A 27,792-nucleotide genomic window follows, 5' to 3' on the forward strand; every position below is an offset into this window, starting at 1 on the left:
ATACAGTGGCTCAATCTTGGCTCACTGCAACCTCCACCTCCTGGGTTCAAGTGATTCTCCTGGCTCAGCCTCCTGAGTAGCTGAGATTATAGACACACACCACCACGCCCAGCTAATTTTTGTATTTTTAGTAGAGATAGGGTTTCACAACATTGATCAGGCTGGTATCGAACTTTTGACCTCATGATCTGCCTGCCTTGACCTCCCAAAGTGCTGAGATTACAGGCGTGAGCCATCGTGCCCGGCCTCTATTCCATTTTTAACTTTTTGTTTTGTAATAATTTTAGACTTACAAAATAGTTGCAAAACTACTGGAGTTTCTATATACTCTTCACTCAACTTTGCCTGTTGTTAATATCTAACCTAAACCATAGTATGGCTGTCAAAAACAGCAAATTAACCTGGGTTCAGTGTTCTTAATTAATCCATATACCTATCTGTCTTCCAAGTCCCCAGTAATGTTCTTTTCTGAAACAGGATCCGGTCTAGGATCCCGCATTGATCTAATGTGCACGCCTCCTTAGTCTCCTTGACCTTTTGACAGTTCCTCAGTCTATTTTTGTCTTTTATGACCTTGACACTTGTGAAAAGTTTAAAACAGTTATTTAGACTGTCTCTCCCTTTGGGTTTCACTGATGTTTTCTTATGATTAGTTGAGATTACATATTTTGGGCAAAATTACCACAGAAATGGTAGTGTGCCTGTCTTCAGTGCATCATATCAGGGGGAGTAAGATGTCCATGTGTCTGATGACTAATGTTAAATTTGGTCCCTTGGTTAAAGTGGGACCTGCTGGTTTCTCCTCTGTAAAAAATGCTATTTGTCCATTTGTAAGTAATACATCCCTTTGACCTGTTTCTAAAGATACTAAATACCTGTTTAGCAAACTTAAGCAAAATTTAGCAAAATTTAAAATTTTAGCAAAATTTAGCAAATACTAAATACTTATTTAGAACTTTCTTATTCATAATTTACCAACTAATTTGACGATCTATGACTAATTCATGCCTATAATAATTATTACTATAATGCTTGCTTAAGGAAGATTTTCTGTTTTCCTTGTTTCTTCTACATTTATTAATATGCATTCTACTTTAAGAAAGATCTGTCGCTTCTGTCACCATCCCCTGTTCTTTGTTTACTAATTATGTATTTATATCAGCAGGGGATTTTGGACATTTGTTTTATTATATGGATATCCAGTATTGTCATTATTTATTTTGTTGCTCAGGTTGCCACAGCTTGGGTCACTGGTCCAAACTACCCAGCATTTTTCAGTTGGCACCACTGCTGGCTCTGATTCTTCAGAATATGCAGAGCCAATTCTCCAGCGTGGGTCTAGGTCACCCCCTCCCATCTTGCAACACTGCTGAACCTCATGTGTTTTCCTGAGACCCCCGGCATGGGGATGACACTTCCTATCTAGCTGACATAGTTATTTTCTAGTTTCTTGACCGAGGTTTCTTCCCCCAAAACACTTCCAAAAGTTAACTTTGTTTTTCCTTGCACAGTGAAATTTGTTTAACCAAGTTTCAGCCACTGAGAATAATTTTCTGCTTGAAAGCTTTGACAGTTCCAAAATGAATCTTTAGCCGGGTATGAGTTGTGTCAGAGACAATGCTGTTGTCACTGTCAGAATAAATTTACTCCATTTCAGTAGCGTTCCCTATCCTTTCAACCCTGTTATTCTATAAACATGAGCGGGAGATTGTGTCTCTGTCTTCCCCTCTGTCAGTGCAGCCAGCTTATTAAGGCCCTAGGTGAGCTCCCAGCTTTCATTGTTATCACTGACTAAAACCCTTGCCTGTTGATATTTGCTGAGTGTGGAAAAATTTAAGCTAATGAGGAAGAAGTTCACCAACTTTTACGAGGTCTAAAAACAGTTACAGTATAAACAAGTTTTCCCAAGGAAGGAACAGGATCTGGTTTATTCAGCTAGTCTCAAAAAACCTTTTACAACCTTAGGATAAGAACAGACAGCCCTGGGGAACCGGAAAGAGGCCATCCCAGTTCTCATTTCCTTTGATCTTAAGCCCACAGTCCTGTTTCTCCCATCTTCGCTCAGGCTGCAGACACCAGGGTTATTTATCCATCCTCACGTTCGTCCTGACACAAAGCCCTTCGCGTGATTAAGTATGTGAACTCATGTAGTAAGCTCCTTCTCCAACCTTGACTTCTTCTTTTAAAAGCATTAGTGGTTTTTGTTTGTTTCTTTCTTTCTTTTGGCATGTCTCAAAACATTAAAGACAGATTTTCAGTCTAGTCTTAGTTTCAGAGGCTTTTCTTTTACATTCAAAAAGCCCTCTGGAAAGTACACGAAGCCTGAAGACAGTGGATTCCCTCCAACTGCATGCATCTTGATGTTGTCCCAGCTGTAGCTTTTGTAGAAACATAGATGAAAGGACAGGTTTTGACCTCAAGAGGCTTATAGTCTACAGGAAATAGTTGTTTGTTTCTTCTCCCTTCTTTTTCAAAAACTTACACATGCAGATAAGTTTCTTACTTTACAAATTAAATAAATAATGACTCCCCCTGTTTGATGTTAGACTTTAATTTTAAGATACAAGGAAGAGGGAAGGATGTGAAAGGCCTTTCCTTAAGCTTGAACTTCTGCAGTTTGCAGTACAACATATGTAATTACCACTTTTTAAAAAATCAGCAGTCTTATTTCAAAAAAGGAAATGTGGAATATGCTTACCTTTGTATGATGAATCATAGATCGACAGTAAAGGGAACCAGATCTCCAGGGTCATCTTCTCTGTAGGCTCTGAGTCTGTGTGCTTATGGGATCATGGATCGAGGCCACTTCTGTGACATGAAAGGCTTATGATCTGGCCCATGGAGCCAGCTACCAAGCACCTACAGAGAAGCCTACTCAAGATGGTATGATCCACCTCAACTGTGGGCAGAAGGATGGTGGGATCCAAGTCTCCAGTGAAAACAGCTAATCTACATGACAAGTGTAGTGGATCTACCTGCTGAAGGAGGGTAAATGAGCCTCCTTGGATTTCTTAGGATGACTGCCATTGGTAATATGGATATAGCACCTCATCCTGTACTGAGAGAGTCCCCAGTTGTATTGATACTTTTTTAAGCTATGGAACATTAACCTCTCCGTTACCAATTGTTAATGAGCTGTTGCAGAATTGACTATTTGTTTTACCTTCTTGGATGTTGACATTACACTCTTCACTACTTGAAGAAAAATGTTCTAAGTAGCAGAAGATCTAACTGAATGAAGTAGGATACAAGGATTAGGGACAGAAGATTTCACAGAAAACTGTGAAGTCCCATGTCTCCTGCCTTTAAGTGACTCATAAACACGGATATTAAGGCTCCAAGCTCACCTCCACGCCACATTCTCATTCTGTGTTCATCAGTTCATCGTGATGAAAGTCTTTTAGGTCTCACCTCCAGGCTTTCTCTCATGCTATTTACTGGCACTGGAACACTTAACTAGACGGTTTTTAACAGGCAAGTGCAATTCAGTTGTGATAAATGCTTAGGAAGGGAAAGCAGTGAGCTCAAGGGACTGAATGCCCAGGTTGGCTACAGGGAGTGCAGTGTTAGGGTCAGGGAATGGGAGTTAGGTCAGCTCTTGAAGGAAGAGGAAGACTCTGGAATGTCCTTCTGGGTTACTTCTTTATCAGCCAATCTCTCCTCACTGCAAGGGAGCACAGGGAAAACAGAAAGAGCAGCACTACACTGGAGAAGCCTCACTTTTATCAGATGAGAAAACATAAACAGATGATAATAGAGCTCTTCAAAAGCCAGGTGGTACAGCTTCATTTAGCACAGAATTCCACCAGGGAGCTCGGGAGATGTGTTGCAGTTAGGTAAAGAGGGTGGTCAGAGAGAAAGGCTTCATGTTGAAAGTACATTTGGTCCAGATAAAGCCATAAAGGAATAGCTACCACTTCTTGAGCACTTGCTGCAGACATCAACTCATTTAATCTACCAAAACTCTTTTAGGGTGTATACTGTTACTAATCCCATTTTACAACAAGAAAACTGAGGGCTCAGGAAGTGCGAAAGTTGTGGAGCCAGGAATCAAAGCCCTGTTGTCTGACTCTGTAGCTCACTGGCCGTAGTATTCCAGGTATACTGCTAGCCTGGCCAATGCAGAACGTGTTTTAAAAATAGTAGCTATGGCTGGGTGCAGTGGCTCACGCCTGTAATCCCAGTACTTTGGGAGGTCAAGGCAGGCCGATCATGAGGTCAGGAGTTTAAGACCAGACTGGCCAAGATGGTGAAATGCCATCTCTACTAAAAATACAAATATTAGCCCGGCATGGTGGCAGGTGCCTGTAATCGCAGCTACTCAAGAGGCTGAGGCAGAGAATTGCTTGAACCTAGATCACACCACTGCACTCTAGTGACAGAGGGAGACTCCGTCCCCAGCACTGCCCCTAAAAATAGTAGCTATGATTCCTATGACTAGTGTGGATAGGATAGTCAGAGCTACTCTGTGCATCCTGGCAGGTGATATGAAGCCTTTCCAGCAGAAGCTGAGGAGACAATCACATGTTTGAGGAACATTCACTGATAGCCTCACTTCTCTGGGTGAATCCCTGTTAACAGAACCCAAAGCTGTTAATTTGTGTAGCATGTCACAGTATTGATGCCTTAAAATTTGAGATAACTGCTTTATTTCCCTAAAGATACATTTATTCATTCATTCACTCAAAAATTATTTATTGAGTACCTATTGTGTCGCAGGCATTATTTAAAATGCCAGGGATACTGTAGTTTAAGAAGCAGTGTCTTTCCTCGAGAGACAGGAAGTCTAGTGAAGAGCCAGTATTTTAGTGACAGGTAATGAACAAAGAGATACATAATATAATGTTGGAGTTGGGTGGGGTGGGTGGGATGATTTTAGAAAGAAAATAGACTTGGGGATAGATAATGAAAGAGGCTGTCATTTCAGACATTTTATTCCTCTGAAAGAATACAAAAGAAAGAAAAGAAAAGAAATCTTTCAGAATTGTTTGAAGTAAGAACAAGACAGAAGGAGGTGACTGGTGTGTGACTGTTTTATGAAGAAGGAGAAAAAGCTTCTTCATGAAATCGCCGTTCAGCAAGAACAGAACTGGAGACGGGTTCTCTTACAAAGACGTCTCTGTCCCAGGCTTTCTGTCTGTTTGGTGTTCATACAAGTGTTTGTGTGCTGTGTGGAAGGCGGGTGAAGGTGGTCCCATTCAGGACCCCTGTGGTGAACACAGCAGGCACAATACGCTCGTCATCCCCAGCCAAACTGGCCTACAAGCACACTGACTTCCACATCCCTAGCATTTAGGCCTTCGAATAGAAGCTGACACATAGCAGCCAGCTAAGCAAGTATTTAACGAGGAGTAACACAACTCCAAGAAGGGCTCCTTGGCGTATTGTCAAGTTGCTGAGTCTTGTGAGATGGGGAAAAAAAAAAAGTGCAAATGAACCAAAAGAAAGGGAAGGGGTAGGGCAAGAAAGAGAGAGAAGAAAAGGAGGCGTTGGAAAGAGGGCTGAGGAGAGATCAGGATTGAAACATTTCATTTTCCTGGATTTCCAAGGGAGCACAGTTTGGAAAGCAGATACGAAAACTTGGGGGTACTGCTTTGGGGAAAAGCATCAACAACTTTGCTGCCCTGTTACGTTGGAACTACAGTCAAAACAACAGCTGTGCACCAGATGCTGACTTTCTGAGGAAGATCATTGCTGTCCCAGAGACCTGCCCTCTGAGTGTTGCGGAACTGGGAAGAGACAGGCAAGCATAGTTTTCTCTTAAGAGCCTTTTGAGACAAATTAAAAGAAGCTGCGAGGGCCAGGCAGTTGTGGGTGTCTTCCATCAGCGAAAAGACTGCAGGGAGAGGTGGCAGGAGGGAGATGGAAGGAAGAGAAAGTTGTTCTCAAGCAGTGAAATAAAGAGGTTTTTTAGAAAAGATGCTGTTTGAGGCACTCAAGGAAATTCTGAGGTGTTCAGCCCTGTCTGTCTGGCTTCAGAAACAGTCTGAGGGTGAGACAAAGACTTGGTTTGATGAACTAATTCTGCTGTGTAGGCATATGTCTTGGGTGGAGTGCCTCCGACCCTGGAACAAGAATTTGAGTGCAAGTAGTTTATTTGGGAAGAGATTGCAGGAAATGCCAGTAAGAGAATGAGGAAATGAGTCAGGAGAGGGAAGGAAACCAGTAAAGGATATCTTATCAAGTGAGTTACCACTGTGGGCAACTGGAGTATAACTACGGGCAGTATAGAACACACACCTCAGTGTCATACCACCTGACTTAAAGGAAGCTGGGTGTTTATCTTTCCAACTCCCATCAGTCTTTGCTGGAGGGCTGCTCCAGGCCAAGCTGGGAGGGTTCACTCCCCAGCCCTCCTCGCCTGTTCTTCCTGGAGTTGGGCCAGCCTAACCGGAAGGGCCATTGCGATGGGGTTGGGAGGTGGTCGTGCAGCTGGCCTTGCAGCATCACACTGAATAATGGTGGGGGGCACATGTGACTATTCTTATTTTGTGGATATAGGAAGTGAGGCACAAACTCTTGACATCTCTTTTCTAAGTCCTCATATCTACTTTTTAAAGGAGTCAGGGCAGAAACAACAAAATAATACTTGCAATGCGTATTGTTAGCTCTTCCACTTTTTAAGTGCTAAACTCAGTCATTACTCTCTAAGCCCTTCACTTTTTTCTTAGAGGCAATTCCAATTTTTTTAAAAAGGTGGTTCTTATTATAGGTTAGCCAGGTGTAACATTTTCTCTGGACTCATCTCACATGCTCCTGAACTTGCTGTCTATGCAGTTCTTCACAAGAGAGAGGCCCAAGGTCAAGCATCATTTGATCAAATGTGCAAAGAGGAACTGCATTAATTCTATTGCCAACTATGCCCTGATCTGATGCCTGTGGTTAAAATGAGATTCTCATCCTTACCTCACCTCCACCACCAGTCACATCTACTTCCCTAAACCCAGAAAGGACAAGTGTTTGGGTTTAATGTGGGTACATAATACCAGCTAAGGAGAGGGCTGCTCTTTGTCATTGTTTTTTTGCATAGCTTGTTTAGAAATTACAAATAACCATCCGGCAGACCCCATAAGGTTCCCCTTCTCAAGGTTATATGCTAAAGAGGGCCCCATCAAGGCAGGGAGGGGCACCCTTGTCACATTTGGGAAGGGCGTGTTCATACCAGGGACTGCCCCAGCTGTACTTGCTCTGGTTAGGGCAGAAATCTCTGAAATGCTTGGCAGAGATGAGCAAGCATAAAAGCTTCCTAAAAAGGCAAAGGCAAATTTCTTCAGAGTAACAGTAATACAGTGCACAATTCTAAATGCCCTTCCTGGAATCCAGTGTACTCTTTGGGCCCCAGTTTTCTCAACTGTAAAATGAGGATGTTGGATCCCGTCTCTGAAGACTTTTTCAACGTTCTTTGTCTAACTCATTTGAAACCCTTAAAATACATTTAATAACTTGTGTTCATTTCTCCTGTGTCAAAATGCATCTTACATTTCTTAGGAAGCATTTAAAGCAATGTTGCCCCACGTGTGGTCTTTGGAAGGTGCAGGTCCTCAAACTCTCTGTTTCAGATTTGCAATATAAGGACAGAAACCAAGATGTGTTTAATACCTTTAATAGCTGTTTGATGTTGCCACAACACTCAAGTGGGATTCATTTTTCTTGTAATTCATTTCTACTGTATTTCACCAAAGCCTTTATTCCCAATGAAGTGAGGGCAAAACATCTGGGCTTTTATAAAAAATAGATTGAGAAGTGCTCATTTGCCAGAGTGGATTAAACATCCCAGTCCCAGCTGCCTGAAACCCTGGGGAAAAAGTTGGAGTGTCAAAGGTCTCAGGCCATCAACTCATTGCCAATCACCAGCTCTGTCCAGTTCCCCAGGACTGCCTGGGTTCTGTTACAGGAGGTCTCATCCTAGGAAGGACCATTGGTACCCTCCTGACTCACAGAGGACTTTCTGCTTTCTACCTCCTCTCACAGGGTTCAGGCTGTCTCTGGCCACCCTCTTCCCCTTCTTCTGCTGAGTCAAAGCAAATATCCGAGGCATTCTAAGGGACACTTAGAACTGAGGAGCAATTAAGAAATGCCCTCCAGGAGGGAATGGCCTCCATGTTACATGGTCATCCTACAAGTCCTAATGGAGGCCCTGAGAATGGCATTGCCTTAATGGCCATAGAAGGAAAAACGATCAGTGTTGCCTGATCACTGCAATTGAATATCAAAGATGTTAACTGACAGCCACAAGTATACACACTGCTAAACATTAAACCATCTTCCTACACATTGCAGGGCATGAGAAAAAAAATGGGGGTTAGGAGTAGGATGTCCAAAATGAGAGAGAAGGGTAAAGAAAGAAGAATTGCAAAAATCCTTAATTAGAAAGAAAAAAGCAAACATGCATTTAGCTGTTTTGGTAAATCTATATTACATAAATAGGACATTTTTCAGAAGTTAAAGAAAGGTCAGCCTAAATCATGTACACACTGCATATCCCCATCCCTACTCCTAATCTGAAAAACTAATATTATAGGATTAGAGTATGACAGTTTGGGTCAAATGATGATCGTCCCTCCCCAGACTTGTCTATTTTAAGCTTAGGAGGAATCAGAAGAGCCATAAATTCTCTCAGTGGGGCACAAGGAGCCAGTCCCTTTGCCAGCACCTCTCAGACTACCCGTGACCTCCCTTCCTTGTGAAATTACCCATAAGTCAAAGATGGGAAGCAGGCCTTGTATCCCTTGGGAATGTTAGGGAATCTCACAACTTTCCAAGATTTTAGGAAAAGTAGGAAGTAACCTATTTATAAGTCTCTTCGTTCTGGGAAGGGATTATAGCCTTTGTCTTCCTTTCTGAAATAGCATTCATTAATTTTCTTTAAGTAAAATACGCTTAGTGCCGTCTTATTCCCCATGGAAACTTGCTTTGGTCCACAGAGTACCTATAAAAAAATTACAATAAATTCTATAGTTTATGTAACTTGGAAGATTAGGACTTGAAAGGAATTGGCTCTGGGTTTCTAGTCTCAAGGACAAAGACTTTTTCTTTGTTCTCAAGGACTGTCAGCCATGAGATTGACAGCTGGGGTCTACTCTGATCCCAACATTTTCCTACTCTGATGTTCATCATGTCCTCCTCTGTCACTTCTGACCATGAGTATAGGGATTGTTGTTGATAGTCAGAGGAGAAAGAACTCTCTGAAATGCTTGGTAGAAAGGAAAAAGCATGAAAGCTTCCTGGAAAGGCAAAGGAGTTTCATCAGAGTAGCAGCAATACAATGTGAGATTCAGAATGTTCTTCCTGGTTTAGTAATTTCACCTTCACAAGAAGGGGCTACATCAAGGCTTCCCCAGGGTAGCTTTGCAACTACAGTCAGGTTGTGCAGATTCACTGAGACAAAGGCCTAGGGAGAGAGGAGAAAGCTGTATCGGACCAGCTTTACTAGAAGTGGAGTCTGACACACTTTTGTGCAATGATTTATTGGGGATAAGCTCTCACGAGATGGAAGTAAGAGAAGCAGGAAGAGGCATGGAAGGAGTTAAGTGAACTTGTAGTTCAAGAGAGGTCTAACCTCAGCTTGATCTCACAGAAAAGCTCTGGAAAGTGTGAATTGCACCATAGTTACCCACGAAGAGCCAAGAGAATTGGACTGTTAAACTTCAACATTAATTTGTCATTGACTGTACGCTGCCTCTGAGAGTAAGGCGGTCATGTCCAGGAATCCCCAGGATAGGCAACTCCCATTGGCCAAGGGCAATACCCCAGAAAAGGGTGAAGTTATGAGCCCTTATGAGCCAACACCTGTGGCAACTGTAGGCTGCTGGCCCTAGCTTGGTGAAGGGGACCTCGGCAGGCACCAACTACAACTGCTACAGAAGCCCAAACAATTGAAGATGGAAGGTCTATGGACTGTACCTTATCTAAAGAACAATTTATATCATATACAAATCCTATCCTTTACTATTATATGGTAGTACATATATCTCAAGGTATGGTATCAAGGAGGCATCATATTTGATTAGGTTGGATTACAAGATAAATCTGAAGAGGAGGTAGCTCAGTTCAGTCTATTCATTTTATAGAAGAGAAGTAGTACGTGAGAGTAAACACTTACTGGGAACTAGATCTGATTCTCAGTTTTCTCTTTTGCTTGCATTCAACCCACCTCATATTTATTAAATTCTTACTACGTATAAGGCACAGTTTTAGGCACTGAGCAGATAACTGAAAGACATCAAATTCAGCCACTGCCTGGTGCCTTAGGCATTTACAGTCTGGTTGAAGATAGGGAATGAAAGAAAAAAATAAGAGTGTAAATACTATGCAAATCACTATTCGGATCTCATCCAAGAGCAGTGTGGATTAAGTGCTTGGGCACTTGAAGGCGAAAGCATGACACACAGGAGGATAGTTTGTGGTTTGTCTTAATGTGATGGGAGGCCTTCATCCCACATTCCCCTCTATTTAAAACTATAAAAAAGAAAATATCCTGGCAGCTCTACTATTTGGGTGAAGCTGAAAAAGATAAATATTCAAGTAGAGTTCTGGAAAAGGGGAAAAAAGAAAATGAACAAAGAACAAAAGCCATCCCTTTTCAAAATGTCATCTTGCCATGAAAGCTTCTTTGTTACCTAGAAGTGCAAATTTATTGAAACTTTTACTCATTAAATAAGATTATTTTGAAGCTAAAGGCCAAAGATCCTACTTACTTTGGAGAAAAGTGTTGAATTCAGCCCAGTCTCTCCTTTCAGCCCAGACATGTTTTAGTACTGGGATGTTTTCTGTCTTTTTAACTGTCCTGTGCTCTGTTTACACTATATTAATCTGCTCATTTAAATTGGTGTTTTGTTTTAATATTCGGCCAGAGTTTATGCACTGCCACTTTGGAGAGAATCTAAGATTCATTCATTCATTCATTCACTCACTCAACAAAGCATTTGTTGACAGCCTTTTGGCATGGGATACCCTTTCAACTGGCACCAAGAATACAAGAATGAGAAAGGGACTCAACTTGCACCCAAATGCTCACAGTCCAGTTAGGTGAGAAAAATAAGCAGGTGAATATATTAAATAAAATATGGTACATGCAAGAATAGAGCCCTGCCCAGGATATTTAACCGAGATTAACTCTAAGGATGTTCAAGGAAGTTTTTATAAAGAATTTGACCTTAGTTGAATCCTGAAGCCCTGGTGAAGGATTACCTCCTCCTTTATCATTTTCTTTGTTGAATATACCATCTGAGGAAAATTTTAAATTTTAAAATTTTAAAATCTTTTAAAATGTTGTTGATGTTGTTAATCTGTCCCCTGTCTTCCCACTAAAACAGCATTTCTCAACCGTTTTAAAATCAGTGATATCGTAAGGAGCCTTTTTAAACAACATTTTTGTTTGCTTGTTTTTTTATTTTGTATAGATAGAGGATCTCACTATGTTGTCCAGATTGGTCTCAAACTTATGGACTCAAGAAATCCTCCTTCAGCCTCCTAAAGTACTGGGATTACAGACGCGAGCCACAGCATCTGGCCTATAGACAACTTTTTTCTAATCACTACTCTCTATGATTTTTTTTTGTAGCAAAATAGACATAATACAAAATTTACCAACTTAACCATTTTTAAGTATTCAATTTACTGACATTAAGTACATTCACAATGCTCTATAACCATCACCATTATTCATTTTTCTGTAACTTTTTCATTTGCTCAACTGAAATTCTTTACCCCTTAGAGGATAACTTCTCATACCCCCTTCTTCCCAGGTTGCCCTCTGGACAACCACCATTATACTGTCTCTGAATATAGCTGTTCAAGGTACTTCATATAAGTGGAATCATACAATATTTATCCTTTTGTGTCTGGCTTATTTCACTTAGCATAATGTCTTCAAGGTTCATCCATGTTGTAGCATGTGCCAGAGTTTCATTCCTTTTTATGCCTCAATACCTGCATGAAATTTAATACCACATTTTAAATCTTTTTGTATACTCTGGGCCCTTGGAGGCTCACAAACCATTGTAATACATAAGATTTTTCCACTTCGCAAGAACCAATTTCACCCTTTTGGTGCAATGTCACCCTGTAGAGAATGCCTGTGTTAAAACGTAAGCTTCGTGACCCTCTCTATGTTGTTGTCCACTCTATCCCCCAGCATAACACCTAGCACATTTTAAGTTATCAGCAATCATTTATTGAATACTACTCTAGCCCTTCCCCTAACCACTCCTTCCTTCTTATCTTAATCCATTATTATTAAAATTTGCTCTTAGAGTAATCACAGATGTATTTGTTACTTAGTGCTTCATGCTCCCCAGCCAGACATCTCACCATGCTCATTTCCTTTGGCCGCACACGCCATTCTCAGAGACCCTGTGTTTGCTGGCTTTCTTCACAGAAGTAAAAGATTATGAGCCTCCATTTGGTTCCAAGGTGCGGGAGCACCCCTGTGTCGAAAGCATGAAGGACAACGTGTTGAGAGATCGAGGACGACCAGAAATTCCCAGCTTCTGGCTCAACCACCAGGTAAGGAGTGAGTGTTTACAAAGGTCAGTAAGATTCAACCAAAGTTGCCTCTTAGGTGGCAGAAAATTCTGGAATATTGAGCTTAAATCTGAGGGAAGGTCCCATTGTGTTCTATGGCCCTGTTAAATTTTGTTTGTAAAGAAAATTTCAGTAAAGTGGATGACCCAATTATCAGATCCAACCAGCTGATATATACTCTGAGAGCTCACGAGTAGACATTTGGAGGACATTTGTCACATTTTCCAAGCCCCCTTGGTCCTGGGTTAAAACATTTTGTTTGCAGCCTTTGCTACTTACTCCTGGGCCTTCACGTCAGGAGTTTACATTTCATTCCCTCTGGATTCCAAATGTTTTCTTCTGGGAATCTTCAGTTCCATAAAGAAATACTTAGCACATGCCAAACAAGCAGGGTTTGTTAGGCAACTGTACTGAGAAGTGACTGTGGCATGCAGAGGGCTGTGTACAGGTGTTTGCAGACTGTGCTCACAGACTTGGGAGAGGTCTGAGTGAGCACGCATGGGAAAGAGGAGACTGACTCCTCACTCTGGAATTAAGGAAAGCAAAGAAGAGGAGTATGCCCAGGAAGGAACGAGAAATCTGTCTGTTGGGAACATCCTAATGGCCTCTTATTTTTTCTCGTTAGGAAATGGTAGCTAAGGCTGTCCATAGCAGGACAGTCCTTCTGGACTTACAAAGAGGCTGATCCAGATTGTTTGTTTGGGGGCACTTTGATGAGGGCAAAGGTCAGAGAAAAAAGAAAATAGTAGGTTGTGAGTGAGTCAGAACCAGCCATATGTCTGACATACCCAGGAAGGAGCCCTTAGTGAAGAATGGGAGAGAACTGTGTGACCCTATCTCACTGAGAAAACTGTTCTTTCTACTGACTAAAACCTTTTATTGCCTCTTTTGGATGAATTCCCTCAACCACGAAGGCTGAGGCTAAGTTGTAGGTTTCCCTAAGGGCAAGGCAAATTCAGATAAGAAACAGGAACAACAAATCAGGCACAATCCGGAAGACAAATGGAGCAGGAAGCCTGGTCTGTGCCAGTCCTGGCCCAGAGCCACTTCAGCAGACAGACCTTAATAAAGGCCTCAATAAAGGAGGGGGCGGGGGTGAACCAGGCTGTGGTGGGTCACGGGCTTCTCTGGAGTTTTGGGCAAATCCTCTTTGACACTAAAACTGTAAGAATGTTTTGCATAAATTCTGAAATCAGAATGTACTGGAGTGTTATGTTTCTTTCAAACTCTGTTACCTCCTCTGCTGTATAGTTCTCGTAATGAAGCCATTATTCATGATGATAAAATTCTGAAAAGAATTTGCATAATACATTTTTTCTCATAATGAGATTTGTTGCCCTATTGATTTCAAGTTAATGCTTAATATTTAATTTAATTTACTGCCTGTAATTACAGTGCCAGAATAAAATAAATGTTACTTGTGTACCAACAATAGTACTCTACTCTTAACAGGGCCATCTGTCAATACTGTCAATTAGGTGAATTATACAATTAATTTAACATCATGAACTCATGGTGTCGGGAGGGAAAGATAGGTTCCTAGGTGTGTTTGGAAAGTTGTTCGTATTAGAAAGCAAGTAGAGAAAGTGCCAGCTCTCCCAGGTAGGTTTGAGATTTATCCATCCCACTCCCAGCCACCTGTGTGACAGATCCCCATTAGCAATGTTGATCTTATCATTGGGAGGAGCACACTCTATTTCCAGCTATCAGACCATTTGCTTAACTCCTGCCTGCTTTATTTCCAAAAGGATTTGAAATGATAACAAAAATATTTGCAATGCAAAATAAAAATTAAGCCAGTGAGAGAAAACTCTTGCCACTTTCTTGGGCAGGATCTTCTGGATGGGCTCCTTGGATGGGGCCTTGATTCGGTTAGGGTGAACCCGATGAAATGGCATAGAGTTAAGCATGCCTCACCCTCAAAGGCAGCTGTTTCACAGGGTCCAACCTAATGTTGTTGGAGAGGAATGGAGCATCCCAGAGGTCATCCTGGGCACCTCGTAGAAGCTGCTACTGAATCACGCTACAAAATGTATGGCCTATGGAAAATGAAACCACGCTAATGCCTGCATACAACTCTGACTGGGGTAATCAGCCCTGTTAAAATAGAACAGTGTATATATGACCCAGCTATATGACACTCTGGAAAAGGCAAAAACTACAGAGACAGTAAAAGATCAGTGGCTGCCAGAAATTTTGGGGAATGGAGGGAGGGACGAATAAGTGGAATGCAGGGGATTTGAGGGCAGAGAAACTATTCTGCATGATACTGTAATGGTAGATACATGTCATTATACATTTGTTAAAACCCATAGAATATACAACACTGAGAGTGAACCCTAATGTAAACTGTGAATTTGATTGATAATGATGTGTCAATGTTAGTTCATCAGTTATAACAAATGTACCACACAGATGGATGATATTGAGGTGGAGAAGCTGTGCCTGTATGGAGAAGGGGTTTTGTGAAAACGCTCTGTACTTTCCACTCAATTTTGCTGTGAACCAAGAACTTCTCTAAATAGAAAGGCGTTAAAATGATATTAGGGGCCACTGCATGGGGAATTTTCAGGTGTTGGGAGTGTTAGTGTACCCCAGAAGCCCAGCAGAGGATCATTGTGCTGTCAGGACCTATTGTGATCAATTAGCACCAGAGCCAAAAAAGTATGGTAAGTTTCGAGCACAGCCGCCCCCAGCACAATCCCCCCTTTCCACATGGAACTGGCTGGCCTCCAGCAGCAGGCACTCAGTCAGCACGTGTTAAATGCACAGGTACTTTTGAACCCTGCTTGCACTCACTATAGCAACAGGTCAGCAGGCCACTTTGCCTTCTGCGGAGCCCACCAACTAATGGTGCCCTTTGGATCTCTTCCCCACTACAGGGCATCCAGATGGTGTGTGAGACGTTGACTGAGTGCTGGGACCACGACCCAGAGGCCCGTCTCACAGCCCAGTGTGTGGCAGAACGCTTCAGTGAGCTGGAGCACCTGGACAGGCTCTCGGGGAGGAGCTGCTCAGAGGAGAAGATTCCTGAAGACGGCTCCCTAAACACTACCAAATAGCTCTTCTGGGGCAGGCTGGGCCGTGTCCAAAGAGGCTGCCCCTCTCACCAAAGAACAGAGGCATCAGGAAGCTGCCCCTGAACTGATGCTTCCTGGAAAACCAAGGCGGTCACTCCCCTCCCTGTAAGCTGTGGGGATAAGCAGAAACAACAGCAGCAGGGAGTAGGTGACATCAAGCATTCTATGCCTTTGACATTGTCATAGGATAAGCTGTGTTAGCACTTCCTCAGGAAATGAGATTGATTTTTACAACAGCCAATAACATTTGCACTTTATTAATGCCTGTATATAAATACGAATAGCTATGTTATATATATATCTATATATCTATATATGTCTATATCTCTATATATATAGCCATACCTTGAAAAGAGACAAGGAAAAAGATCAAATATTCCCAGGAAATTGGTTTTATTGGAGAGCTCCAGAACCAAGTAGAGAAGGAAGGGACCCATGACAGCATTAGCATTTAACAATCACACATGCAGTGGTTCTCCGACTGTGTAACAGGGAACTTTGCATGAGGAAAGAGGCTGCATGTCTCACAGCCAGCTATGACCACATTGCACTTGCTTTTGCAAAATAATCATTCCCTGCCTAGCAATTCTCTTCTGGCCATGGAACTAAGTACAGTGGCACTGTTTGGGGACCAGTGTTCCTAGGGTTCCTGTGTGCCCTTGCTTCTCCTGGACTTTTCATTTAAGCTCCAAGCAGCACATCTGCAGGGGCTAGTTTAGAAATTTTCCCTCAACCTAGTTTAGAAACTCTACCCCATCTTTACTACCTTGAATGTTTTGAGCCCCACTTTTTACCTTCATGAGTTGCAGAAAAATCAGAACAGATTTCCCCATCCGTGCGATTGCCCCACTGTCTATTAATGAAAAAAATTTTTTTTTTCATCTTTCCCCTGCACTTACGTTACTATTCTCTGCTCCCAGCCTTCATCCTTTTCTAAAAAGGAACAAATCCCCACTCTACGCTTTATCATATTTACTTTTTCATTACACTTGACTTGATTCTCTAGTTTTCTGTACAAACACCAATGGGTTCCATCTTTCTGGGCTCCTGATTGCTCAAACACAGTTTGGCCTAATGAAGGGGATTTCATCTACACAATACTATCATTGTCAGGACTACGACCTTGGGCACTCCAAACATATGTTTCGTTTGGTCAGCACAGCATTTCAAAACATGAAGCCACTTTATAAATATGTGGAGATTTTACAGGAAAATCTGGATCCCCAGGTAAGGAGAGCAGATGGCTTTCAGTTATCTCCAGTCCATGTTCACAAAATGTGAAGGTGTGGAGACATCTAAAAGCTGCCTCACTTCTCACTGTAAACATTAGCTCTTTGCACTGCCTACCTGGACCCCAGTCTAGGAATTAAATCTCCACCGAACCAAGATCCCTTGTAAGAAATGTCCATGCAAGCAGTCATTCTCGGGGTATATAATATGATTTTGACCTTATCTGGTGTTAAGATTTGAAGTTGGCCTTTTATTGGACTGAAGTGGAACTCCTTTAAGGGTCTGTTAGCCCAAGTTTCTTTTGCTTATATGTTAATAGTTCTACCCTCTGCATTGGAGAGAAGAGCGCTTTACTCCAAGAAGCTTTCCTCATGGTTACCGTTGTCTCCATCATGCCAGCCTTCCCAACCTTTGCAGAAATTACTAGAGAGGACTTGAATGTGGGACACAGAAATCCCATTTGCAGTTAGGAAATTTGTGTCCACAAGAACAAGAACAAAGTATGAGCTTTGAAACTCCATAGGAAACATGTTAATCAGCAAAGAAGTGTTAATACTGCAAGTAATCTCTTTTTTTAAAACTGTTTTTGAAGCTACTTATTTTCAGCCTAATAGGAATATTAGAGAGGGACTGGCAGTGAGAATATCAGCTCTGTTTGGATGTTGGAAAGTCTCATTTTATTGAGATTTTTAGGATACATGCAAAAGTTTGGAATTAGGCAGAACCTCTGGGCACCCTGCTCAGCGTGGGTGGGCTGAGAGTTAAAGACAGTGTGGCTGCAGTAGCATAGAGGCGCCGAGAAATTCCACTTGCACCATAGGGCATGCTGATACCATCCCAATCGCTGTTGCTCATTGACCTCTAGTGGTGAGTTTCTAGAATACTGGTCCATTCATGAGATACTCAAGATTCAAGAGTATTCTCACTTCTGGGTTATCAGCATAAACTGGAATGTAGTGTCAGACGATACTGTGGCTTGTTTTGTTTATGTTTTTTTTTTCTTATTCAAGAAAAAAGACCAAGGAATAACATTCTGTAGTTCCTAAAAATACTGACTTTTTTCACTACTATACATAAAGGGAAGGTTTTATTCTTTTATGGAACACTTCAGCTGTACTCATTTATTAAAATAGGAATGTGAATGCTATATACTCTTTTTATATCAAAAGTCTCAAGCACTTATTTTCATTCTATGCATTGTTTGTCTTTTATATAAGTAAAATGTTTATTAGATTGAATAAAGCAAAATACTCAGGTGAGCATCCTGCCTCCTGTTCCCATTTCTAGTAACTAAATCCATTTGCCTCATTTGGTTATTTTGCAATTTATGCAGAAAACGTCACCAGATAAATCATCTCCAACTTTTTCATACTGTCTTCCTCAACTGACAGTCTCACACTCCTTAAAAAAAAAAAAAAAAAAAAAAGTCACAGAAGCTCAGTAATATGAGATGAAGCAGATGCTGCTCATGGCCTGCCCGCCATGCTGGCGTCCTGGCATGATGTCCCTCTGAATGCCCAGAAGACCTCTTCCCACAGTCTCAGGAGCCGCCTCTGTCCACATGGCTGTTTCTTGCAGGGATTTTCACAGCCGGTGTTTCTACTGCTGCTTCTGTGTTCTCCATTCCTCAGACTAGCAAGCTGTTGGCTGTCTTCTTGGCTCTTGGCATATTCCATGCTTCCCTTTTCTACCCAGATACCACATCCATTTGGTGCTTTTAATCGACTTAATGAATGGTGAGATGAATATGCCTTAGGAAATTGGCTCCTGGTCATTTCTTGTGACAAAGTGCACAAAATGTTGTGCCTGAACTTCATGCTACCTGTTTTGGAATCTGAGAGATTCTGTAGCTGCTTCTTAGTTATCAGCTGGGTTCTAAATAGTTAATGTCATAGTGCCTGCACAAGGGTATTTCAGCCTTAGCACTGCTGACTTATTTTTGCCTTGGATAATTGGGAGGGAGGGAAGCCGTCCTGTGCACTGTGGGATGTTTAGCAGCATCCCTGACCTCCACCCACTAGATGCCAGCAGCACACACCCCACAGCTGTGACAACCACAAATTTCTCCAGACATTGCCAAATGTCCCCCGAAAGACAAAGTCCCTCTCAGTGGAGAATCACCGAGCTAGATGATGGGGTCCTACTGTGGGCCCTAGTTATGGTCTTGTCTTTAGTAGTAGCAATTTTAGTGGTTACTAATTGTAGAGGTTACCTGCTCTTCCATTTGCCAGCTTTGTGATCTGGGCAAATTACTTAACCTCTCCATGCCTCAGTTTCATCATGTGTAAAATGAGATTTTACAAGCCTCGTCCTATACAAGATAAAATTGTGGTAAGAAGACACATTAGGCCTTTGAAGATGGGTCTTGAATGTTTTGGAAAGCCTTCACTACATGCTGGCCAATGTTAAACTGGTTTAGTATGCCAAGGGCTGCTTAGGCAAAGAAGCAGATTTTTAGGGAAAAACCTAGAGAGCATTTACAACAGAGGAGAATGGGCATATTCCCCAGGTCTGCAGGACAGGAAATGTGCGTCCTGTGTGAGCACTAATGATTTGAAGAGAACGCTCATTCACTGAATACTCGCTGTGTCATCGGATTGAATCCTCCACTAGCTCGGTGAGGTACATACTATGCCCATTTAGCAGATGAGGAAACAGATGGTCAGGAGCTCAGATAAGAAGCCCAGGGTCTCACCATGTAGAATCTGGATCCAAGACCAACTTGTCTTGGAACTGGAATTTGAAACACCTGACATGCTTGGTTCTTCCTGCTGTTTCCTGAGGGAACTGACCTGCCCAAGCAGGAGCAAAAGGCTACCCCATGAAGAAAAACCCCGCTACTGGATCGTTGTTCTCATGTCTCTCTGGGTCTCTGCTCAGTGGAGGCAGAAAAGATGCTTTTCCACTTCTATTGTCTGACTTCCTCTCCAGTCACATGGTAAGTTTTGTCTAGATGCTTGCTGACAGAACTGGAAGATGAGTGAATGTGTGTAGACTGTGTTTCCTAATGTGTAAAATGTGTACTGATATCTGAGATGATTTAAGATTGTGCCACGTTTATAAAAATAGATCCACCTTTAGTGGATCATTAACGTATTAGAAAAAAATCATTAACACAGCCTGGACTTTCACAAATAATATTGCTTGAAATGTGGCTGAGTTTAAAAACTTGAATGGATTTTTAAAGTACATTAAGTAGATGATACTTATTCATGACAACTACAGGAGGTGTGAATATGAATGATTGAAGTTAGGGAGCTCCACCCAAGGAGGCAAATTCGTATTAATTCCTAACATTTATTGAGTACTTGGTAAGTGTCAAGCACCATTCTCTGTTTTACCTTCTTTATCTGCTTGAATCCTCTCAACAACCCTGTGAAGTATCTTTCCTCCATTTTATAGAGGAGGAAACTGAGGCAGAGAGCAAGGTCTAGCTAAGGGTTGCAATCATTAGCATGAGAATTTGAACTGAAGCAGTTGGACTCCAGAGCTCAAACCCCCACCTTGAACACAAGATAAAGCTGGAGTTAGGGGATAACAACATGGAGGCTCTGGAGAGCCCAAGGGTTTGATTCAACAGTCCAAAATAAGGAGGAGGCAGATGCAGTTAGCACTGGAGAGGAGGGAGTTACCCATGAGGGAACCCAGGGAGGAAAAGTTATTCCTCAAATGCACATGGGCTCTGGGCTCCAGCCCAAGAGCTTCAGCCAAAACAGGAGCCAAGGTCTTCTAACCCCTCTCCCTTCTTCTACACACTGTTTTGCTGGGGTTATTTTAGTTCTTGCTACTGCAAGGTCAGAAACATTCCCAACTGGCAATTAGTCTCCAAGTGCCCTCAGCACGGCCTCAGTCCTTTGCACCAATCAGCATCCTTTGAATTCAGTCTATATTTGTGCCCAGGAGTTTCTATTTGTGGTGGCTGTTTTTGTTTTAATCTCTCTATGCAAATGACACGCTAATGGTCTAGTCCTTAGGGAAATTCTGTCTTCAGGTGACAGAGAACTTTTCATTTAAATAAGTGTATCTATCTTTTTTCACTAAAGCCACTACAGTTGGCTTCTGGTCATTTTGTTCATTTTCCTCCTGAAATAGACTAGCTAATCATTGCTTATCACATTTCCAATTAGTTTCTTTTTTTTTTTACTTGAATAATTATAGCTCCACACTCCATGGGTTTGGGGCCATGCCCTTCAGGCCTACTTTGCACACTGTGCTGATAAACACAAGATGGTGAACTTGCCCACATTACACGGGCTGCCAATCAGCCTCACACGGTGTAATTTAATTCTAATATACCTCCTGATCTTTGGTGCATTTAAAAATAACTTGTTAATAGTCTTCCTATTCTAATTAAGCTAAAATTGCATACACTGTGAAATGCTTGCTCTCTTGTTCTCTGTGCTCTCTCTCTCTCTACACGCGTGCGCACACACACACAACTGATCCTTAAAAATCATTTCTGTCAACAGCCTGTGTGGGACAGTGCTTCTGAAATTCTCCTCAAAGTCTTCCCCTGACCTATGCCCACAATGATAGACAATAGAATAAAATAACTGTAGCCCTGGTACCGTAGGTCCATTAAAATAAATGATCTAAACGTTCCTAACAAAGTGGTTAAAATTGAAACCTCTAGAGCCAAATCTCTTTAGTTCAAATCCCAGTGCTGCCACTAACTGTAACTTTGCATAAGTCTTTTAACTGTTTTTATTTCTTGGTTTCTTAATGTGTAGAATGAGGATAATGATAAGATCTACTTTGGAAAGTTGTAAGAGTTAAGTGAAATGGTGGTTTTTTAAAATGGTTAGAACAGAGACCGATGCACGTTAAGTATTCGTTGTTATGATTAAGTTTTGCGTGCTTTAAAATGAAGCTGTGTTATTGCAGTATTTTAAAGATATCTTGTTCCCAAAATCTTTGGGTACAATTGACTCTTAAGGAAGATGAGTCATGTTTAAACTGTAATTGTGAGCAGACCACCCTTTTTCCTCGAGGGGCTTTTTCAACCAGGTGAATGGCATGGCTGTGGTGGGAAACACAGGGCCCTGTGAGACAGGAAATCTAGGGCGTTGTGTAGCTCCATTACCATCCTCTCCTTTTATGGATTCAGTGTCTTGTTCTTTTGTTCCATGTGAGAATCATCCCTATCCTGCCTACATTAGAAAGCTGGAGAAAAATGAAGTAAGTAAAAACACATGGAAAATGTACTAAAATATTAATGCAAGGATGCAAGGTATAAGCTTTGCTGGAACATTAGCTCCTCATTTATTAGTAACATTACAGGCATTTGAAAATATGTACTTTATGTGGGACCTATGTTTTACATATATGCTAATCATCCTAGAAGCCCTACAAGGTAGGTGTTACTTTTTTCCATTTTACCATTAAGGAAATTATCCAAGTTTACACAACTGGAACCCAGGTCTCTGTCAATACAAAACTGTCTACTCTTCCAAACTGTTTTATCTATCCATATTTATTTCCTCCATCAAACATTAGTTGAACACAACGTGGTGTATCACCCAAGTTCAGCTGGCATCTTGAAAACTATGTGTTATTCAGCATCTTAGCGCCTAGCAAAGAGTGGAGAATATAACAGTCTTTCAATTAAGTTTTGTTGAAGAAAGAAATGAAGGCTCTTGGTCCTTAGAAATTCACAAATCAGCTGAAGAGACAGACTTACTAACCAACAGCATATGATCAGCAGCATGTTCTTCTTTTTTTTTATTTTTTTTTTTTTTTTTTTTGAGCGACCCAGTCTCGCCTCTGTCGCCCAGAGCGGAGTCCAGTGGCCGATCTCAGCTCACTGCAAGCTCCGCTCCGCGGTTTACGCAGTTCTCCTGCCTCAGCCCTCCTGAGTAGCTGGGACTACAGGCGCCTGCCACCCTCGCCCCGCCGCACGTTTTTTTTCTCTTGACATAAATACAATAGTACGCCAGGACGGGGCTTCACGCATGTTAGGACCACTCACAACTCCTGACTCGTGATGCGCAGCCCGTCTCGGCCTATCGCAACACAAACACAGAAGTGCTGGATTCACAAGGCTTGAGGGCACCGCGCCCGGCCATTGACAAACAATGGAATAAAACAGCCGGCCGCAAAAAAAGTCTGACTTTTGCAGAGAAACTCCTAGTATGAGTTTGACTGCTGTCCCACATCTACCGATGTGGTCATAGAGCTGTAGCCACTGTTGTCACCCTAAGAGGACAGCCTTATTCCTCCAGGTCTCTTACAACTCCCTTTTAAGGAACTTGTATTAGATCCCTAGAGCTGCTGTAACATATTGCCCCAATCTTGGTGACTTAAACCAACAGACATTTATTATCTCATAGTTCTGGGGGCTAAAAGCCTGAAATCAATGTGTCTGCAGGCTTCACCGTCTCTGAATTTTTTTATGAGAACATTTTTCATTTGATTTAGGGCCCACCTGGGTAATCCAGGATGATATCATCTTAAGATTCCTAACTTAATGAGACCTGTAAAATCCGTCTTTCCAAATAAGGTCACATTAACAGGTTCTGAAGACTAAGACATGGACAGATCTCATTGGAAGCCATCATTCAACCCACTGCAAAGCTTTAGCCAATTCCCAGCTATGAATTCTTCCAAGATGAAAGTATACCAAGCTCAAGACTCTCCCTTGTTCATTTGAAGCCTTCCCAAAGATGACTGACAACTTCACAGATTTCATTTGGTTTCATTTCCTATCTTAATAAAAAAAGATAATGTTTATACTGTATGATAATTAAAACATCATGTAAAGATTACTCTTTATCTAAATGTTAGCACATACTTTTTGAACATCTATCATTTTTCTGGCGGTTATGATTTTTTCTTCCCAGGAATATGAGAATGAGGTGAAACTGACAACTTTTCCCCCACATATTGTATCCTCTTTTAACGCCACCATGTGTTTAACAGCCCCTGACAGAATGTAGGAGCAATCCATGGTGCTCAAAGAATGTTATGGAATTTAACAACAAGTATATATATTTGTTTTGATCCAGTGTCTCATCTGATTACCTTGGGCTACAGGAGTACCCCAGGTGAGAAGGGAAAGTTGGGTTCTAACCCAACTCCTGTTACTAAATCTCTTAGCTCCATGACCCTTGGATATTCGAGTTATTATTACTACAAAACTTAGTGGCTTTAAAGCAATCTTTTCATTTTGCTCAAATTTTGTGGGTCAGACATTTGGGAAAGGATCAGGCTGGATAGTTTTCACTTGGAGTTTCTTCTACCATTGCAGTCATATGTCAACTGGGACTGAAATCATCTGATAGCTTAGCTAGACTAGATACCCAAGATGCCTCACTCTGGTGGTTAGTGCTAGTAGTTAACTGGGAGATCATTTGGGGCTGTCATCTGGAACACCTGCACATGGCTTTTTCAAGTGGCAGTGTTAAGACAATAGTTCTAATATGACATCTGGCTTCCTCTAGCGTGAGTGTAGAACTTGTGGAAACTACATGGATATTTATGACATAGCCTTGGAAATCATATAAGATCACTTCTCCCATACTCGATTGAAACAAGCAGTTGCAAGTCACCCAAATTCAAAGCAATGGGACATAGCTCCCCACCTCTCAATGGGAGACGTGACAAAGAGTTTGGGAGCAATATTTTAAAACTACCACAGGTACTTTATACTTATGTGAGTCTAGCTCTTCTCTATAAAATGGGACTACATTGTCTCTAAGACTCCTCTAGGGCTTAAAGTCTATGGAGCACTTTCCTTTAATAATCTTAATTTATAGATACTTACATTAGTATTTGTATGCCAATTCTTTTCTATCATAAAATAACCATAGTACATAGAATTTTTAAAAATAGAAAAAAAGGCTCAGTATCAATGCCTAAATCTTTATATATTTACATATTTACAGTTATTTTCTGTGTTTTTGTTTGTTTGTGGTGCCTTGTGTGTCTCTGTCTGTGTATGTGAGTGTGGTGAACCTACCAGTACGTCATTTTGGCATCTTTTCTCAGAATTAAGCCAGAAAGACATTCTGAAAGTTTTTTTGTTTTGTTTTGTTTTTGTTTTGTTTTGTTTTGTTTTTTGTTTTGTTTTGTTTTTTTTTGAGATGTAGTCTCATTCTGTCACCCAGGCTGGAGTGCAGGGGGTGGCAATCTTGGCTCACTGCAAGCTCCGCTTCCCAGGTTCACACCATTCTCTGGCCTCAGCCTCCTGAGTAGCTGGGACTACAGGCGCCAGCCACCATGCCTGGCTAATTTTTTTTTTTTTTTTTGTATTTTTGGTAGAGACGGGGTTTCACCGAGTTAGCCAGGATGGTCTCGATCTCCTGACCTCATGATCCGCCCACCTGGGCCTCCCAAAGTGTTGGAATTACAGGCATGAGCCACCGTGCCCAGCCTGAAAGTTGGTTTTTAAAGACCATCAGTTGGCATTACAACTAAACATACTGTGAAACAGTAACATTTAATATCCCAATTAAATTGTAGTGGTTGTTGACCTCAGATTACAAACTCAGGTGGGCCAGAAATGTCCTATTTTACTATAAATTTGTTTTAATTTTGATTCTGAACCCCTGTCCTGCGGAGCTGGTGGGAAATATAGCCCTTCATTTTTGAAACAACCTTCTCCACCAACTCCTGAGGTTATATCATTCATCCAGGTCTCACACATTTGGAACAAAGAAGAGGGGGCTAAAGGGTTGTTCTTAACCATCCATGAAACCGAATTCACCCGAAAATGCCCATTATCCTTGTTTGCTGGACTTGTTCAAGTCTGTCTCTCTTATGGCTCTTTGCCTTGCAGGGAGTTTGTTATTATTCTCCAGGAAATAGAGTATCTCAGGTCTAGGCTTGCTTTCTGGTGCACCATAAGCAATTTCCTTATATCCTCCATGTCCTCAGGGTCCTACCTTGGAACAGTAGGCAGGTGCCCTCTGCTCCAGAGATTACCACAACTCTTTCTCCCTCAGGTCCTACAGATTCCATATCCTCTTCCTTTTGCCTTACCCAGGCCCTACTCCTGCTCCTTTCTCAATAGTTTTTGATAGCCTATCAAAATCATTAGCAACCAAACAACTGCTTCACTTCATCCTGAAACTTTCCCTGGAGAAGGAAATATTTATGTTCCATCTTTCTACTGCTTCAGAGAAAAGAAGAACCAAATGACTATTTTTCCACAATAAGAGTGAATGTTCACATCCTACTACAAAAGAATATATCAGGCTAATTTATATGCATTACATATTCTCCAATATATAAAGGGAATCACACTTCCATCAGAGAGTTTTTTGAGTCTGTGTTCAACTGCTTCCTAAATCTCCTGGGTCTAATGGGAGAACAGCCTCTTTCATGGCTGATGACACTGAAGAAATGCCAAAGAAAGAGCTAAATGGCAGACTTAGTGTTTATTGTTGGGATAAGATACTACAGGTTCATAATCCCTATGTGCTGTTTCACATTCAAAAGCTCAGAAAAATCGAAATAACTTCTCGCTCATTTGGCTTCTAAACCTGACCCAAACTAATGTGAGACTACTTTTACGTCTTTGTTTACCACACGTAGGGTTGATATTTTTATGTTATATACCAGAAATACTAGTATGATTGATTATGGGAGTGTTACCTACTTTCTGCTGCAGGGTATCACACGTTGGGGCTCAGAAAAATGATACCCTGAAATATGCTGCTTTGAACTTCCAACTGAGAGGACCTGAGAAGCACCAAATGCTGAGTTCCTTGTTTGACTAAGATAATTTCCTTCAGAAGGCATTCAATTGTCTTGCCCCACCCCACCCTTCACCCCCAGAATTTCATCAAACAGAGGAGATTAACTCGTAGGAAAGAAGATTGGAGCTGACTGCACTCTTGGAGCCCATACAAACTTTTTCCTAAGCTATTTTCTGTTCTTCAGGCCCATTCACCTCCCCCCAAAATCATGTATTCTTCCTCAAAAATTGTCTATTATCTTCCACTTCCCTTTCCCCATGAAAAGTGTTGAGGCTTGTTCTGAGCCAATATGAGTGACCATGGCCTGAGAACCATCTCAAGAGCTCCTTCAAAAGTGTGTCTGCGCTCGTTAGGTTACAATTTGGTTTTATACATTCTAGGGAGACAGGAATTGTAGGTAAAATCATAAATCTATATATAGAACGTATACATTGGTTCAGCCTAAAGTAGTGGGATATCTTGAAGGCAGGGTTGAGGGGATGCTTACAGATCATAGGTAAATTCAAAAATTTTCTGATTCGCAGTTGGTTGAATTAAGTTTTATCTAAAGACTTGAAGTCAGTAGAAAAAAATGCTTGAGTAAGGATAAGGGGGATTGTGAGGGCCAAATTTTTGGTATGTAGATGAAGCTTCATAGATAGCAGTCTTCAGAGAGAATACAAGGTAAATGTCTCTTTTCAGACTTTAAAGGTATCAGACTCTCAGTTAATCTCTCCTAGATCCAAAAAAGGCCTAGAAAGAGAAGGCCTGACTCCATTAATGGAGATTCTCTACAGATGCAAATTTCCCCCACAAAAGATGGCTTTGCAGGGCCATTTCAAAATATGTTAAAGAATATATAATTTAAAGTAAAATCTGTTTATTTCCTTCAGGGTCTGCTATCTGTCATGTGCCATGACATGCTATACCAGTCAGGTTGGAATTTGGTGTCTTATTGCCATAGTCTGTTGACTCAGTCTTATGATCTCTATTTTAATGTTAATGCTGGTCAGTTGTGCCTAAACCACAAAGGGTGGGAGTATGATGAGGCATGTCATTCCATTCCCATCATGGCTGGGAATTCAGTTTTTCAGGTTTCTCTGGGAGGCCTGAACTAGAGAGGGTCTGGTTAAAGCTGCATTTGCAAAGAATATGACAGTGAGATAAATCTAGCATGGCTGATTCCAACTTGCTTCTAGTCTCACATGTTGGCTGTTTTTAACCATTCTTGTGTATAGGCCAAGTTAACCATGAAAGGGGACTGAATTCTGCTAAGATCT

The 27,792-nt window shown here is 41.5% G+C and overlaps 1 protein-coding gene across 1 annotated transcript in view; it reads left to right on the forward strand.

Annotated features, from left to right (window-relative positions):
* The window catches only part of TGFBR2 (transforming growth factor beta receptor 2), an 86,858-nt gene extending 68,761 nt beyond the window's left edge, over positions 1 to 18,097 (forward strand). The window contains exons 6-7 of the mRNA XM_017854111.1: positions 12,380 to 12,507; positions 15,408 to 18,097. Of these exons, the coding sequence (XP_017709600.1) occupies positions 12,380 to 12,507; positions 15,408 to 15,587 (308 nt within the window). The 3' untranslated portion in view covers positions 15,588 to 18,097. The remainder of the gene's footprint in view (positions 1 to 12,379; positions 12,508 to 15,407) is intronic.
* Positions 18,098 to 27,792: the final 9,695 nt, after the last annotated feature.

The sequence above is a fragment of the Rhinopithecus bieti genome, unplaced genomic scaffold, assembly GCF_001698545.2.
Source record: "Rhinopithecus bieti isolate Rb0 unplaced genomic scaffold, ASM169854v2 scaffold_37987, whole genome shotgun sequence".
Classification (NCBI taxonomy): domain Eukaryota; kingdom Metazoa; phylum Chordata; class Mammalia; order Primates; family Cercopithecidae; genus Rhinopithecus; species Rhinopithecus bieti.